The sequence below is a fragment of the Takifugu rubripes genome, chromosome 8 (assembly GCF_901000725.2).
Source record: "Takifugu rubripes chromosome 8, fTakRub1.2, whole genome shotgun sequence".
Taxonomy (NCBI): Eukaryota; Metazoa; Chordata; class Actinopteri; order Tetraodontiformes; family Tetraodontidae; genus Takifugu; species Takifugu rubripes.
Window position 1 is genome coordinate 16,549,815 of NC_042292.1, and position 15,458 is coordinate 16,565,272.

At 50.9% G+C, this 15,458-nt stretch overlaps 2 protein-coding genes across 2 annotated transcripts; one reads left to right on the forward strand and one right to left on the reverse strand.

Annotated features, from left to right (window-relative positions):
• Positions 1–148: 148 nt before the first annotated feature.
• Positions 149–5,175, reverse strand: cckar (cholecystokinin A receptor). The gene is made up of 5 exons (XM_003966939.2): positions 4,670–5,175; positions 3,907–4,158; positions 2,062–2,323; positions 1,730–1,857; positions 149–1,640 (listed from the first exon to the last, which is right to left on the reverse strand). The coding sequence occupies exons 1-5, from the start codon at positions 4,794–4,796 to the stop codon at positions 1,081–1,083; spliced, it is 1,329 nt and encodes a 442-aa protein (XP_003966988.2). The 5' UTR covers positions 4,797–5,175; the 3' UTR covers positions 149–1,080.
• Positions 5,176–5,517: 342 nt separating this feature from the next.
• On the forward strand, positions 5,518–15,377 carry tbc1d19 (TBC1 domain family, member 19). The gene is made up of 23 exons (XM_003966938.3): positions 5,518–5,566; positions 5,766–5,856; positions 6,615–6,744; positions 6,887–6,959; positions 7,060–7,105; positions 8,119–8,194; positions 8,353–8,427; positions 8,697–8,760; positions 9,307–9,353; positions 9,421–9,531; positions 9,633–9,705; positions 10,068–10,106; positions 10,677–10,789; positions 11,617–11,691; positions 11,844–11,906; positions 12,960–13,044; positions 13,125–13,169; positions 13,237–13,269; positions 13,394–13,503; positions 13,657–13,748; positions 13,995–14,110; positions 14,196–14,266; positions 14,628–15,377. The coding sequence occupies exons 1-23, from the start codon at positions 5,521–5,523 to the stop codon at positions 14,700–14,702; spliced, it is 1,749 nt and encodes a 582-aa protein (XP_003966987.2). The 5' UTR covers positions 5,518–5,520; the 3' UTR covers positions 14,703–15,377.
• The last annotated feature ends 81 nt before the right edge of the window (positions 15,378–15,458 follow it).

The following is a 15,458-nucleotide window of genomic DNA, read 5'->3' on the forward strand; positions in this document are numbered from 1 at the left end:
TCCATGGTCCCCCCCTCCATGGCCCCCCCCTCCATGGTCCCCTCTCCGCTGGTCCCCCCCCCTCCATGGTCCCCTCTCCATGGCCCATTTCCATTTCCTGACACGTGGGCAAAGAGACGCTTCAAAGAGTCCAAAAAGGAGACCCAAGTGTTCCCACCAGGTTTTTATGGAATGGATTACATTCAACATGTGCCCAGCAGGGGGCGACATCCACAACAGGCACATTATCATGAAATAAACAAGGGCAAACTCTGAAAACAACGTTAAAAAAAACACAAACAAAACAGAATTACATAACAATACTCGAGTCGACGTCGCTTAAACTACGAAACAAAGGTTGCTACACTACCGCTGCTATATTTACCAGTACTCACGCTGGGGTAGACGGGATACAGGTGTTCAAAGTCCCACAGAAAGATAAGGCCTCTCTCCCCGTTCCTAGTAATTCAGGTCAGGGTCGGCAACGCAGCTATTCGTCCTGGGGTGGCGGCGCGGTGCGCCTGCTTTTACCCCTCCAGCGTCATAAAACAGAAGTACTTTGGGGGCTGAACTTGTCTTTCTGTTTGCGGTAACCATGGAAGGTGTTTAGCTTAGCTTAGTATAGACAGACAGGGAAAACAGAAATAACCGTAACCTGTTTGAAGAGGCTAAGTGTGGCCTCTTGACGCACAAGTTACAGTTTAAGTGCAAGAACGAGGAAACAGCCAAGATGTTATCCCATATTTGTGTTTTTGTTGAAGGTTTACGAGTTGCGGCCTAGCGCGCGCATTAGCCGCTGGACCGTCGCAGGACCTTTCCCTTCAACTTGTGGTACTGCTTGTTTATTTATCAGCTAGTTTCCGTGGGATTAGATGTTGCATGACGGCTCAATATTAGCTTTGATGGCTAGCAAAGAGTTTACTTACATGAGAATGAGCAAATTTGGGGTACTTTGTGAAGTTTTGGGCTCGAAACGTGGCAAGCTGAGAGCGGCAAACTACTTCCTGCCACCTCGTGCCGTACTTCCTGTGTCCGCACGCGTCCCTTTAAACACTCGCGTGTCTTCAAGCACGTAGCAGTCCAGCTTTAGCTAATCCATGTTCACACATGTACGCCGCTGCAGGTGAGGCGTGTGTTGACTCCACTCAGGGGGTTGTGGCCGTTCTGCTCGGCGGCCTTCGGCGCCGCCCTCGCTCTGCCCGTTTTCCCTCCGGTCATCCTGATCCCGGTGGACTCGCTGGCGCTGTTCCTCAGGCACACGCAGCAGGTGAACGTGGCCAGCATCCCCTGGCGGAACCTCTTGTTCATGAAGCAGTAGATGATGGGGTTGACGCAGGCGGAGGTGTAGGAGAGCAGGTGGATGAAGGAGATGGGCGCGCCGGTCAGGCGGTAGGCCGAGCGCCGGTCAAAGGCCTGCCAGGCGTTGACCACAAAGACGGGGGTCCAGCAGAGGAAGAAGAGGAAGACGATGACCAGCAGCATGCGGATCACGCGCTTCTTGGCCATCAGGTTGGCGGTGGAGTTGGAGCTGGTCATGCGGCCGATGATGGGATTGTTCCCGCAGTTTCCCAGGCTGCCCATGATGCTCCGCCTCTTGGACGGCTGCAGGTAACAGCCGTCGCTGTCGCCGGGCTTGAGGCTGCCGGTGCTGGCCTGTCTGTCTGTCGGGTGGGAGGAGGTCAAAGGTGAGAACCAGGGAGGGGGGGGCGGGGTTCCATCGCCAGGTTTCAGGAGACGTTTTTCCCCTTACCTCGGCTACTTTTCCTGCTGGAGAGCTCCAGCCGGATACCGCGGTAGAGCTCCAGGGAGATGAGTCCGTAGGCCGTCATCATGATGATGCCGGGGATGAGGAAGAGCAGCAGCAGCAGGGACACGTACCTGAGGGGAGCAGAAGGCGCATCAGGCAATCGGCGCTAACGCCGTCACATCCGACGCTAGGTTTTCCCGGGTGGCCGTCTCTCGCCAGCTGCACCGGCTAAGAAAATCAATCAGGGGCGCTGCGTGAATTTACTAATGGCGCCGCAGAGTGGAAGGACGCCCCGCTGGGACCGCTACGGAACAACGCGGCGCTAATGCGCTCACCAGGACTGCTGGATGATGTCGTTGGGCCACACCAGGCGGCACATGTGCCCGGTGCTGTTGTCGCGGCGCGTGAAAGGCTTGAGAGTGCTCGATATGGGGTAGGGCAGCATGAGGAGGGAGGACACCACCCAGGTGGCCGTGATGACCTTGGCGGCGTGGGACTTGGTCTGCCACACTCTGGAGGTCAGCGGGTTGCAGATGGCGCTGTAGCGCTCCAGGGAGATGGCAACCAGGTTGAAGGTGGAGACGCTGACCGATACGCCTGCGTGGATCACAGAGAATTCGTATGCGATTATCAGCTCTCCGTTAGCGCAAAGGTGACAGACGAGCTGCTGACAGATGGAGCTGCTTTCGGCTTTTAAATGTTGATCAAAGCTAGTGATGCTAACTGTGTTCTTGTTCATTTAAAAGCAAAGGCAAGATGCACGTCTCTGTGTGTCAGGCGCAAGGCAGCTAATACAATACAGTAAAATATGCTAATTTAGCTAGCATGCAAGACAATCATTTTTTACATCCCTCTAAACCCGACTTTAATATCAGGGACCTTTTCTTTTTGATACGCTGCACGCGCCCTCCAAATATTAGCCTTACGAACCAGTTATTCCACTACACTTAGCTGCTAGCTTGACCTCATAATTCAATGATTTCACTTTTAGTGTCTGTATTAATAGGCAGACTAAGGTAAAATTGTTTTGTTATGTCTCACCAGCCTTTTTGCTAAGCTATGCTGCTGGTATGTCTCACCAGCCTTTTTGCTAAGCTATGCTCACCACAATAGTAGAACCCTGTAATCACATTGAGCGCGAAAAAAGTCTCTAAAAATATAATAATTATCTTAACGAAGCAGCTTCCCCTTCACCTTTGTTTAGCATGACCTGATTTTCACGAACAGGACAGTCGGCATTCTGTCACTGCGTTTACCGTGATGCTAACGCCACGTCGCATTAAATTTAGCTCTGGGACGCAGCAACACACTGCAGGAGTGTGCGAATTCCAGAATCTCTGAAACACAAATGTCCGTAGCAACGCAACGGCAGATAAATGTGGACAAATGTGGCAATAATGCCACATGGCAACGTAATGACCTCCCCGGCAGGAAGCGGCGGGAAACCTGAAAATCACATTTCCCTCGTCCCGCCCTAATTGAATGAAAATGAAAGATTGAAGTTTATGGTGCAGAGACACGTGATTTCATTATTTTATTTTAGCCCGTGTAGAAAACTCAAAGCTAAAAGCGGAAGTTTAAAGATTTAAAGTTTCGAGGGCAGCGGAATCCGATTACTTTAACAGAATTACCCCTGTCGGGCTGGCAGTGATGCATGATGGTCTCAGATGCCCTTAAATCTAAAAGAATTTAGCTCCATTCAAGACCTTTTCTGGCCCTTAAAGTTCAGACACGAAGAACAAAGAAGGTGGTCTGAGATCAAAGACAATTAGAAAAGAGATCCAAAGAAGATCCAAGAAGTTTTTGATGAGAAAATTGAAGCACTTCACTCTTGAGATGCGTCTGATTAATTCAAATAAAAACAGATACGTTAGCATTTAAAGCAAAAAGCTACTTCAAAGCAGATTTCAGCGGGACAGACGCTGGAAATATTTTCAGAACCTTTAGGTTGGGTTATCGCTGACTGAGCTTGTTACGTAAACACCGATGCAGGTCCCCCTCCACGCTCCGCCATCTTGACCCGGACAACGAAATAATTGCGTTTGTAAAACATTCTTCCAGTCAGAAAAAGCGCGCGCATCAGCCATCCTGGCCGCCAGAGGCCGCCAAATCTCCCACAATTGGACAACATCAAAATCAAACCAGTAGGATACTGGGAATTCAGGCCATCTCGGACTCACCCATGAAGTACATGACCAGCTTGCATATCCCGGTGCCGAAGATGAAGTTCCTCATGAGGTTGGGGATGAGGGTGAAGGGGATGCAGACGATGGACACCATCAGGTCGCTGACGGACAGGGACAGCAGGAACAGGTTGGTGACCGTCCTCATGCGCCGGTTCCTCACCAGGACGGTGATGATGAGGCTGTTGCCCACCACGCTGAGGAGGAAGATGAGGCTGTAGAGGATGATCCGGACTGTCTGGTCGATATCTGGGGGCAGACGCGCGGCTGAGTTACGCACGCAAACATCTGACCCGTCTGCTGCTCTGATTCACCCTCGCCGCGACCCCGCAGTCATCAGCTGTCACAAATCACTCTAATATCGGCAAACGATCCTCTGTAGCGAGGCGCGGGGGTTGGATCAGCTCTTAATCGCCATTAGGAGGATATTTTCCTCTCACGCAACATTGGCTTTCGCCCGGATTTAGACTGAAAACTTGAGCCAAACGGCTGCGGAGCGCGAAAGCGCAGAGGAGGCAACATATGTGTCGCAACTGGTTTGCAGCAGCCCGGTTCCTGAGGACCTGAACCATATGCGTAATGCGCGCTGACGCAAAAACAAATGCCCGCAGCGGGTCAGCTCTCGGCAGAAAGAAAGTTTGGGGGGGTTTTTTTGCGTTGGAAATATGGTAAAGACGCACTTTCAGCCAAAAAATACGGCTGACACGGGTGGATTGAAAAGCATCAATTTTAGGGGGAGAGGTAGAGAAGTTGACTTTACCTTTGGGTTCGACCGCGGATTCCTCCTCGTCGCCGCACTCCGAAATATTCTTGATGCCAAAATTGCACAGAATCTGGTTGAGGTCCGTGGAGTTGATGAGCACGTCTTGTATGGTGAAGGTCTCCATGGCGCGCTCTCTGTCCGCGCACTCTCTGGCTCCTTTCCTTCAGCTCAAGTGAAATCAGTCATTGGAGCAGCGTTCGTCACACAGGCGAGGAGGTAGGTGGTGGTGGGGGGGGGGGGGGGGGGGGGCGGTCGGAGCGGTGGAGGTGTATCAAGAAAAGGACCGGAAAACAGAACTGTGGGTGAAGGAGGAACGGTTCTGCCCCAGTCTGCGTGCGCTTCCACGCCGGTGCGCTGAGCTCTGCTGCCGCTCCGCACTGACATGTGGACGAGCCGCATTCTTGCGCGATCAGACCGCCTTCAGTGCCCCCACGCCCCCCACGCCCCCCCGCGCGCCTCACCCTACAAAATAAAGAGCGAGGATCCTTATTCATTCTCTATATGCAAATGGCAGCAGCTCAGTGGGGCTGTTTTGATCCATTTCATTTGTTCTGGAGCCTGAATAAAAGTTTTCACTTTGGAGCTGGTTTGTGGAGCTGGTTTGTGGAGCGCCTCTGGCGCCGTTTCACGCATGATCCAACCCGCACGCGCTGCAGCTGATGGGGGCATGTCGGGGGGCCTCGGTGGCTCTTAATTGCTCTGATCAATCAATCAATATTTGAATGGCACTTTCTGTACATTAACTACCATGAAGTGCCTCACAGAGGATAAAAACAACACAAACAACAGACATACACACACGGACACGCGCACAAAGACCCGCACACATCCAGTAGCTGCCAGAAACCATGGCTGATGGGTGGAGGCCGCTCTGGAAGCGGAGCAGCAGTAAAGGTTCAGTTATAACCGGTGAAATTTTGCCGGCATTTTCATTTCGTCTTGAGATAAAATACTAAATCAGTAGATTTTATTGTATTTTAATGCTCTTCCATAAATGTGAGGGGTTTAAGCGGAACGCGACGTTTGAAGTTTGCCCGTTTTACGCAGCGCTGAGTGACATGTCAACGCCCAGGTGTGTGTTCTGTTCCCTCAGGACCCAGCAGCTGGAGCTGCTTTAGAGGGAGTGGGTGTGTTTCCACCGGAGAGTACAACCCCAGAGACCCTATAGGACCACAGACGACGACGTAAGTGCATTATCAAGGACTATTTTCCTCCGTGGAGGGGGGAAAATCGTCAATGTCAAACTCTCATCTTCTGGATGGAAACTACGCGAGTTCAGCCCTCAAGAGTTTTGGAGTTTAACTGTTGCGCTTCACCGTTCAGATGCCCAAAAGCAATTAAAACGGTTCTGGAGTATTTATTGCAAAATACGCCGTGGCAGGTTCAAGCCCGGTGGGGCTGTTATGGTGCTTTTGCCACTTTTAACGCACAGAAATTGTGCAGGCAAGGAACAAAAAGATGAGTTCCGTGCGTTTCTCATTCCGCAAACTCACAGCCGATTAGATAATTTAGTTTCTCACTTTGAGAATCCATTATTTAATTGTGCAATAGAATCGTATCAGATTTGATTACCCAAAATTGCGTTTTAACCTCATTAAAACACCAGAAAAAAATCGGTGCACCTAAAAATCCCCCCACTGGCGAGTCGTGAGTATTAAATGAGATTACACTAAGAATATTTGAATTTTATTCCACCCCCGAAATCAGAAATACCAATTTGATCATTCTAACACTGCAATAAAACGGACACTTAAAGGGTTATTAATGACAAAAACATTAACAATTTATCCCGGAACCAAAGTCCTTGACTTCATGTTTACGGTGGACGCGCTGCCACCGGCCGTGGTTGCTAAGCAACGGGTGCGGCGGAGGAAGCTGGGAATGCTGCTGCGGCTGCCTCAGCTACGCCTGCGTGTAATTGACTGTTTATATCCCAAACCAGGCCCCGTTTTCGACTCGAAACCGAACCGAGGAGCATGGACGGATGCACCGAGGTGTCGCTGACCGTCGCTCACGTCGTTCGGCGGCTCAGAGGAAGCCATTTACACTCGCAGTTAGAGAGGCAAGCTAAGGTGAGTTAGCATGCTGGCTAACGATGCTTAGCGGGTGGCTGTCAGACACCTGCTGCGTTTCGTCCATTTTCCACTCATAATGTATCTCGCATTATTCTCAACTCACCAAAATGCTTTTTATTCTCCTCGGCCTATGATATAGGATTGTCTACATCAACCTGAAATAAAATTGGAGTCTCTTAAAGAGGATGTACGCAATTTTCTGAAAACATCAGGTGGGTGCGTCATTATAATCCCCACAGAGCATATCTGCCCCTACACTCACCTGTCTTTTATTTATTTATTTATTTATTTATGCATTCTTCTCCTTTATAGGTTGGGAAAGGAAGCTGCAGAATGCGGTGTACAGAGAGCTGCACATGTGAGTTTCAAGAAGTAGATTTTACGCGTCTTGTATTTTATTTAATGTAAATAGGAGCGATGATCAGGAAAATGGTCAAAAAAGTGTCAAAAAGATGTGGGATGCTTCAGACCTGCAGCTGAGCTTTGCATCTTGCCAATGACAATTCCCATGAATCCGTTAACACACAGATTACATACTTTCTTTTTTCTAATCAAAGAATCAGATGCAGCTTTACTACGTCACCTTTCCTCAAGCGTGTGTCATGATGATTCCACATTACCATCTAATAAGTGAAACAGCTAATCCGAAGGTAAATATTTGCCGTGTTAGAGAACAACGTGAGGGAAAAACACTTCCAGACCACCGCTCCTCCCCTGCCACAACCCTGCGTCTCACTTTTCTGCCTGTTTCTCTGTTTTCTTTTCTCAATTTCTGGCTCAACACGGTTCAGTTGGCCTGATTATGGGCCAGAATAATCTCCATTTATCTCCCCATACCTTCCCAGCAGTATTTACGAGAGCTGTGTGCTGGAGACGTCTTTCAATAAACAGCTCTTAAGTGTTGGTTCCTTTTGAGGGGAACATATCCCTGTGCCCTCTTGAGGCTGGGACTCAGAGGACCCATAATGCTGTGCTTTTAAAGGATGACTTATAACACTGACTAATGCCTCCCTGGCTGCTATTCAGCTCCTTGTGTTCTTATAGGGCTTTGGATGGAGCTGACTCTCCATGGGTTTAGTCATTCAACGTGCCAGGAGAATTTTTGCACCAGAGGAAAAGACAGAGGAGGATTGGGGGGGGCTGGCATGCCGTCTGACTCATTCATGCGCTCGTTGTGGCCTTTTGAAAAAAATGTCAATATTTTTATAAGCTGTTTGACATCTTCCTTATCTCAGGCACTTCAAGCAGCTCATTGTGGGGAAATAAAAGGCGCGGTTGGTTTGGCTGCCTCTCCTCTCTTCCTGATTAGCCCTTCTTCTTCTATTGAAGTGTAACGCTCTCTCCCGTCGCTCTTGTCTTTGCTTATCCCAGCCAGCTTCCCCTGAGCCATCCCGCAGCTCCGCCAGAGCATCTCAAAGAGCCGCTGGCCTACATGCGCAAGGCACAGGTCAGGCTGTCGGCTCCTATCTGTCACATTTCACTTGCTCTTCTACTCCTCTGACTCCTTATTTTTGCCTGCTCAAGTCAGAGGCGCTGTCCCTCCCCCCCGTTGTTGTATCCATTTAACCGGCGAGCAGCTAAGTGTTTGTGTGTTGTCTTACACAGGCCGGCTGGGAGAAGCGTGTCCTCAAAAGCCTGAACAGCATGAGCACAGAGCTGGAAGTGCCCCTGGCGCGCATGGTAGCTACAATATTATCACTCATGTCATACAACCGGCCCTCGTTTGTCTTCCCTGCCATCTGTCGTCGCGCCATTCTTATGTTTTGGACATTAAACCCCTGACATCAGGGACAGGAAGTCACTCGTTTAGATTCATTTAAAAGAATTGTTGCTCGCCGGCCGCGTGTTGATGCCATCTGTCTCACATGCTCAGACCTATAGGATGAAATGGGGCTAATTTGACTCTGGCTTTATCCTCCCTCTCTCCACCCAAACCCCCCCCTTCACAGAGGCCTGCAGCGGAGCAGAAGGAGCTGGAAAACAAATGGAACGAGATGGGCACAGACGAACCAGGTCTCTGCCGACGAAAGGATGGTTGAAGTGTTTGTGTGTGTGTTTAGAGTTGGTTTAAAAGTCTCCAGATGTCAGCACAGCCCAGAGCGGCGACCTCCAGCCTCCCAGCCGCCATTCCTTCCTGTGGTATTTGGGCTGGAGCTGAATGATTTATGCTCTCTTGATGATTTTAACAAGACCCCGTCGATTCTTGGACCAAACTGAAAGCCTGGCGCTCCGGGTCGCAGCTCCGGCCCTTTGCCCTAACAGTCGGATCACAGTCCAGTGGCATAACATAACATTTAGGACGGGCTGTCTCCCGGCTATAAACACATCAGACGGGGAATATAGAAGCTGTCCAGACTCCTTGGATGAAACGGTGATATTGAAAAGCTCATTCTGGTGGATGACGCAGCCTTTGAATTTACGGCTGAACTTTAAAGGGTCTGAATGGAAAGCCCCCCCCACTCCAGCGGATCTCTGCTGTCCTTTTGATTTTCGGGGGGAAACATCAGTTAAAACTGTCTCATAGCTACACTTAACACAAATTCCTCCCTGTCCCCCCAGATTTGAGTCGGTTCAGGCCCGTCTACGCCCCAAAAGACTTTCTGGAAGTAAGCGGATATCAGTTGGGTTTCTGGTTTGTTTGCCCTTTGAATAATCCCACGACCTCATCCGCAGGTGTTGATCAGCTTGCGGAATCCGAACTACAACAGCAGCGAGGACGTCAGCGTCAGGAGCCACTGGGGGCTCATCCAGGTCCCCATCAGCGTCCGGGACGTCCCGCAGCTGGTGGGTGTGGGGACAACGATCATTCTATCTGTGTGATTCTGTCTCAGTTTAAAAAAAAAGCCCATTTGAAATGTGTCTGTGCTCGTGTCGGTGTCTTCCAGAGACAGGCCTACCCTGAATTAAACCTGAGCGCCGGCCAGCTGGGGATTGATGACCACGCTCACATCCATCCCGGTATTCACAAACTGTTAAATATCTGAGAAAATCTGCAGAGCAGATGAGTCTTTAGCCCATAGAAGCTCCAGCAGTCTTTTGCATGTTCCCCGCAGCTGTGAGGACGGAGAATTCCATGCAGCAAACATCTTTATCCAAATGAAATGTGCATGATTCCCTATCAGCCCGCGCTCCCGCCTGGTTTCCCTCAGACGGTATCTCTGTTAGGCCCAGGGATTGACATTGTTCCACTCCGCTGTTTAAGCTTGAAATAGAAGCAAAATGGCCAAGATTTCTAAATCTGAGAGATAAAATTAGTTGAGAAGGAAAAGCCGAAGCCAAGATTAATGCGCCCGTGTTCTTCTCTTTCCCGCTTTTGGCAGATTTGTTTGAGAAGGAGTACGTCCAGATTGGCAAAAAAGGTCAGTGGCTACTCTCTTTGGTGGTTTTATCAGAAATCTGTTTGTAGTCTCAGAATCCTTCCACTTCTGATGAGCGCAGTTTGATTTGACCTCCCGGGGCTCTTTTTGAGTCACTCTGAGACAAACGAGTATCTTCATGTGAGCCACGAGTCCTCGTCCAGGTTAAGTTCTAAGTGCTCTCAGATAAGCCGTTCAGGAGCCGAGGAGTGTGTTTATTGTTGCTGTGAGCGGCAACAATAACTCAAACACTGACGTCTTTTATTGTCTCTGCACCTGGATCATAGTCATAAAAAACAGAAATAAGGGAAAACGATGTACCTGCTGTCGCCACGGTGACGTCCTCTGTGAAGACGGGGACGTCGCGCGGCTGCGTCTGGATTTTAGGTCGTCGTGAGACGTGTTTGTCCCGGTGTGTTCCAGGCCTGTTGTCAGTCAGGTGTTCCCATTCCCAGCTCCTGTTTGTACGGATTACATCATTCCAGCTGCAGAACTGGAGACTTTTCAGGCCATTCCTGACGGTTTCGAGGGACACCACTAAGAGCGCCGTAACGCTTTGTTCTGTCTCCGCAGTCCTGTCGGAGCAGGACAGCGCTGCGGCCCAGCAGTACAGCCGGCGGGGCTGTCCCACCGGGCTGCGGGCAGACGTGTGGGCGCTCATCCTCAACGCCACCAACCAGCCACAGGTACCGCAGGCGCACTCGGGACGTTACGTCAGCTGAGTCGGAGGCAGCTGTGAGTGTTTATAGTCCAGCAGATGTGGCCCGCGCAGCTGCAGCCATTCCCAGATTCTCCCGGCAGCTTGCAGTTTGGGAGTTCTGAGTCAGGAGCTCTCTGTAAGGCCCCCGTTGCTGTTTGTCTGTAGCTTTTTTTGCGGTGGGCCCAAATGCTGAGATAATCAAATGTAGGTGATTTAGAGGAGCCGACTGGGCCGGAAAGCTGCCTGCGTGTGTGGCAGAGCGCTGTAAACGCCAGAGTCCACCAGCACCTGCTCAGGCCAAGTCGATAAAACAATGCCAGTGATGGCAAGATTGATCTCTGGGGGAGACCTGGACAGTGTCGGAGCGGCTCCGGGCCCGGTCGGCCCTGGATGGTATGCGGCGCGTTCTCTCTGCGAGCGGGGCAACATTGCGTAACCTGCGTGTTATTAATAGCCACCGGCTTCCGACGGAACCGTCGTGTTCGTCCAGTAAAGTTGAAATCCTCCACTCGGTTCTTTCAGCGGAGGCGGCTCTGGGCCGCCCCTGCAGATGCCCGTCTCTGGTTCGGCCCCAGAACCGTCCCCAGAACCGTCGCCTATGATAAACGTCTCGATCCGGAGACGCGGTCGGAAACACGTCGGCCATCCGTCACAGTGGTTTAATCCTCCCGTCATCACGGTCAGAACACATAAAATTGATTTAAGTGGCGTTCATTTTTTTCGCTCTGTCACTGGAACCGCAGACACGGGGACCCTTTTGGTCCGTTCCGACCGCAGAAACGCACGTCGTGATCCCTGGTTTTTCCATTTCAGGATGTGATGTACTACGAGCAGCTAAAGGCCGGAGTCATACAACACGACCTGCTGGTGGACAAGCTTATCTACAAGGTACGCTCCTCCACGACAGGCACAACCTCCGCTGCCAAAATATTTATCCCCTTCAACATAAACTACGATACCAAAGTTTTCCGGGATTGTTCCGATATGCAGCTGCCAAGCCTGAAGCTTCTCTGTACCCTCAGCTCATCTTTCCTTTGCAGGACGTGAAGCTCACCGCCAGCAACGACGACGACTACTTTGTGTTTGAAGACTTCCTCTACCAGGTACACGGATGAGAGAACCGGATTCCCGACGTCCCCAACACGATCACCGAAGCATCATCTGCATGAATTTGATCCAGACACCAAATATTGATACTGTCAGACGGTTTTTGCCTGTGTTTGTTCAGTTTTGCGCCCTCTGCCTGGGTTAAAAGGAGGCTTTTACCTCCACTTAACCCACTAATCTTCCTTCTTATTCCCATTAAGGGAATTGTGTCACATTCCTCATGTAAATTCCTTCCACTGCAGCAGAGCGCAGTAAATGTCAGCACGCTCTCATGTTTGTCTACTTCCAGTATACGACCTGTTGTTCTGGAGCGCTGTTTGTCTTCGCTGCTCCGCTGACACATGCACATATATAATCTGCAACCAGTTTATTGAGCAGCAGTTTAGAGGGAAGCTGCTGGCCCCGGCGTGGGGAGGGCAGCGCCGCTGTCAATATTGGCCCACGGTGACCTTAACGGCCCCTCAATGCTCCAATTGTCCCACGGCGCGGCTTCTTGCGACACCGAAGGTTTAAACAAACATTCGGTGAAACGAAGGAAGTTTTGAGGGAATGGCTGTCGGGGGAAAATGCAAATGGCCGTCACACGCTGGCGAAAACCCCTCGGCGTGCGACGGTAGACGAACCTGTTTTTATTTTCACTCGAAGGTCACACGACACGCGCGGAGCTCCTCAGTCCACGACCTTATCCCCCTCAGGTTAGCCCTCCTCCCCTGTAATTTGTTTGGAGTGGCCACTTGGAGACGAAGGCAGTTATAATAGAAATGGAATGGAAAAATAAACCCACTTATACATGTAATTTGATACAAGCAGCCATTTTTTGACTGTCAGGGAATTCTTCCTGAAGATGCTTTCAAGGTCAGAGGCTCGACTGGTTCAAGCACAAACATGACAAACAAGGATGCACATAAATGAGCTCCCACGGTTGAAATAGTTCATATCGATGTTGACTTTTCTAAAACAAATCATGCACGAATGGCTCTGGTTGCTCCATATTAGAGGTTATTGAGTGAACACGCTCCCATGTGTGACCCCGGCCCGTCTGTTCCCAGGTGCTGCTGTGCTTCTCCCGGGACACCACCGTCTTGGAGCACTTTGCGTACAACAGCGCCACCCCGCCCAGGTCCTACGTGCAAGGTGAGCCGCCGCCGCCGCTCGTTCTGTGTGCGACGGCGCCGCGAAGGGCTTCAGTATGTGACGTCTGTAACTGTTGGCAGGGAACGCCGGGGATGGGAAGTGTGCGGTTTTTTATCCTCCCAACGGTGAGTTTTTTCGTGCCTTTTTGTCTTAAGCGGAACATAAATAAACTGCAGCTTCTCGTCTGAACAGGCGTCATCCCTTTCCACGGATTCTCCATGTACGGTGTGTTTATATATTTTTTTTATTATTGTGATTTATTCAGCATTTATTAAACCAGGAGAGTCGAGACAAAACGCTAGAAAGGTCAAATTGACGACAGGAAATGCGTGTTTTGCGTACCTCACAGTGGCGCCCTTGTGTTTCTTGTACAACGAGCCGTCAAAGCTCTACAGCGTCTTCAAGGAAATGTACATCCGCTACTTCTTCCGACTGCACTCCATCACCTCCTCTCCCTCCGTAAGCCGGCCGGGGTTTTTACGGGTTTCTCACCGCTCTGCATGTTTTCTTTTATGACCCCGTGTGTGTGTGTGTGTGTGTGTGTGTGTGTGTGTGTGTGTGTGTGTGTGTGTGTGTGTGTGTGTGTGTGTGTGTGTGTGTGTGTTCCTGCAGGGCATTGTGTCCCTCTGCCTGCAGTTTGAATGTCTCCTCCAGACGTACCTGCCACAGCTTTTCTACCACCTCCGGCAGGTCGGGGCGCAGCCGTGAGTACACGCTGCTCCATCGCACCGTCTGTGCAGCTCATGCTTTAAAACTGTTGTTTACATCCACAATGTTGTTATTGTTTGGGTTTTGGGAATTTTTTCACTGATCGTCAACTCGCGATTCACTGGAGCTATGGTGCCACCTTGTGGCGAAGGGGTGAAATTACACACAGTATCCACGTCATTAACTGATGACCTGAAGTTAACAACTTTGTTTACCTCGTGGTTGTTGTTATTTGTGTGCAGATTACGCATCGCTTTCAAGTGGATCGTGAGGGCCTTCTCTGGGTACCTGTCCACCGACCAGCTGTTGCTTCTCTGGGACCGAATTCTAGGATACGACTCCCTGGAGATTGTCGCCGGTACCCACTGACATGTTGTTGTTTGTGCCCCCTCCCTTCGCGCTGCTCTGTTGAACCCTTTTCTTCCTCTGCACCCTCCCAACAGTCCTCGCAGCAGCTGTCTTTGCCTTCCGGGCTGAAAACCTGATGGAGGTCACATCGTCGTCCTCAGCTGAGGTGCGTCTGACCTGAAACCCCTTTTCAGCACTTCTCATTTAAACCAGTTCTTCTCACCCTCCTCCCCCCCAGAGGAGGAAGTACAGTATATACAATCTAGATGCCCGTGACCTGCCCGCCCTGGCAGAGAGGGGGACTTATCATAACCCTCTGCTTCTTAGCCTGTAATTAGAACTCTGAGTCAAGGGTGAAACATTAGCTTCCCCATCTCTAAATTTACACTCCCACCCATCCCCTCTCACTCCTCAAGGACCCCGCGTCGTCATTACGCCCTCACGAGTGGCTGGGGAGCGTGGGGGGTTGAGCTTTGTTACCCTCAGACCGGTGCTTACCCCCGTTCTGCTTGCCTCGCTCCCCGCAGGCCGTCCTCGCCGACCTTTCGACCCTAAAGGTGATGCCCCTCATCCAGATCTTCCTGTTCGCCACCTCCGTGTGAGGATCCCGGGACGCTGCTGGGGAGATGAAGCCAAGCTGCTCCGGTGTTGTCGTTCTGCTATAATCGTCTTCAAATCAGCCACCGTGGGCAGCGTAGCTGTTAGCATGTTGCCAATACCCCCATCAGGTTTGACTTAAGGCCACCAGTCAGTCTTGAAATTAGCAATCAACTGTAAAATGGTAACAGTACACACCTGTGTACACACCTGTGTACACACACACTGTAGTTTGACAGCATCTGTGCAAGCCCCCCCCCCCCCCTTCCCGGCCCCTGCGGTGCATGGCTGACCCCTAAATAGATGATAGGTCAAATCATGTGAAGATATGATCCAGCACGGTAAGTTTAGGCCGCCTGCATAACCTGGAGCCATATGTCCCAGAGGAAAGACGACACGCTCAGCGGGGGGGCTCCCATCAGGCGGCAGGCTCGGGTTGCGTGGAGCGGCGGTTTTCTTAGGATAACGTGCAGGGGTACAACAGCGACCCTCCCTTAGCTAATCGGCTAATAATGCGTTATTTAGGTGTCGCGGTCCGTCCCGCTGGGTCGGTCCTGCTGCTGAGGACGAGGGGATTAAATGTATGGAGCAAGTGCACACCTGTACACATCTGTATTTAATGCTGCGTTATTTAAACAAGTACCGTTCAATCGCTGCGCAATAAATGCATCCTGCCTCCACCGTCCTGCTCCTCAATTGATTCTCCCTGTTGGGTGCCGACGGGGGGTAAATATTTAGACAAGGCAGAGCCGAGGGTCCCG

What these genes read in the sequence shown, in the direction of transcription:
- cckar (XM_003966939.2), bottom strand. Translation starts at nt 4,796, where the DNA reads ATGGAGACCTTCACCATACAAGACGTGCTCATCAACTCCACGGACCTC. An exon ending in ATCCGCGGTCGAACCCAAAG is followed by an intron (nt 4,159 to 4,669) that starts GTAAAGTCAACT and finishes GTCTGCCCCCAG; the next exon opens with ATATCGACCAGACAGTCCGG. An exon ending in GCTGGTCATGTACTTCATGG is followed by an intron (nt 2,324 to 3,906) that starts GTGAGTCCGAGA and finishes TGATCCACGCAG; the next exon opens with GCGTATCGGTCAGCGTCTCC.
- tbc1d19 (XM_003966938.3), top strand. Translation starts at nt 5,521, where the DNA reads ATGGCTGATGGGTGGAGGCCGCTCTGGAAGCGGAGCAGCAGTAAAG. An exon ending in CCCCAAAAGACTTTCTGGAA is followed by an intron (nt 9,354 to 9,420) that starts GTAAGCGGATAT and finishes CCTCATCCGCAG; the next exon opens with GTGTTGATCAGCTTGCGGAA. An exon ending in CCACGCTCACATCCATCCCG is followed by an intron (nt 9,706 to 10,067) that starts GTATTCACAAAC and finishes CGCTTTTGGCAG; the next exon opens with ATTTGTTTGAGAAGGAGTAC.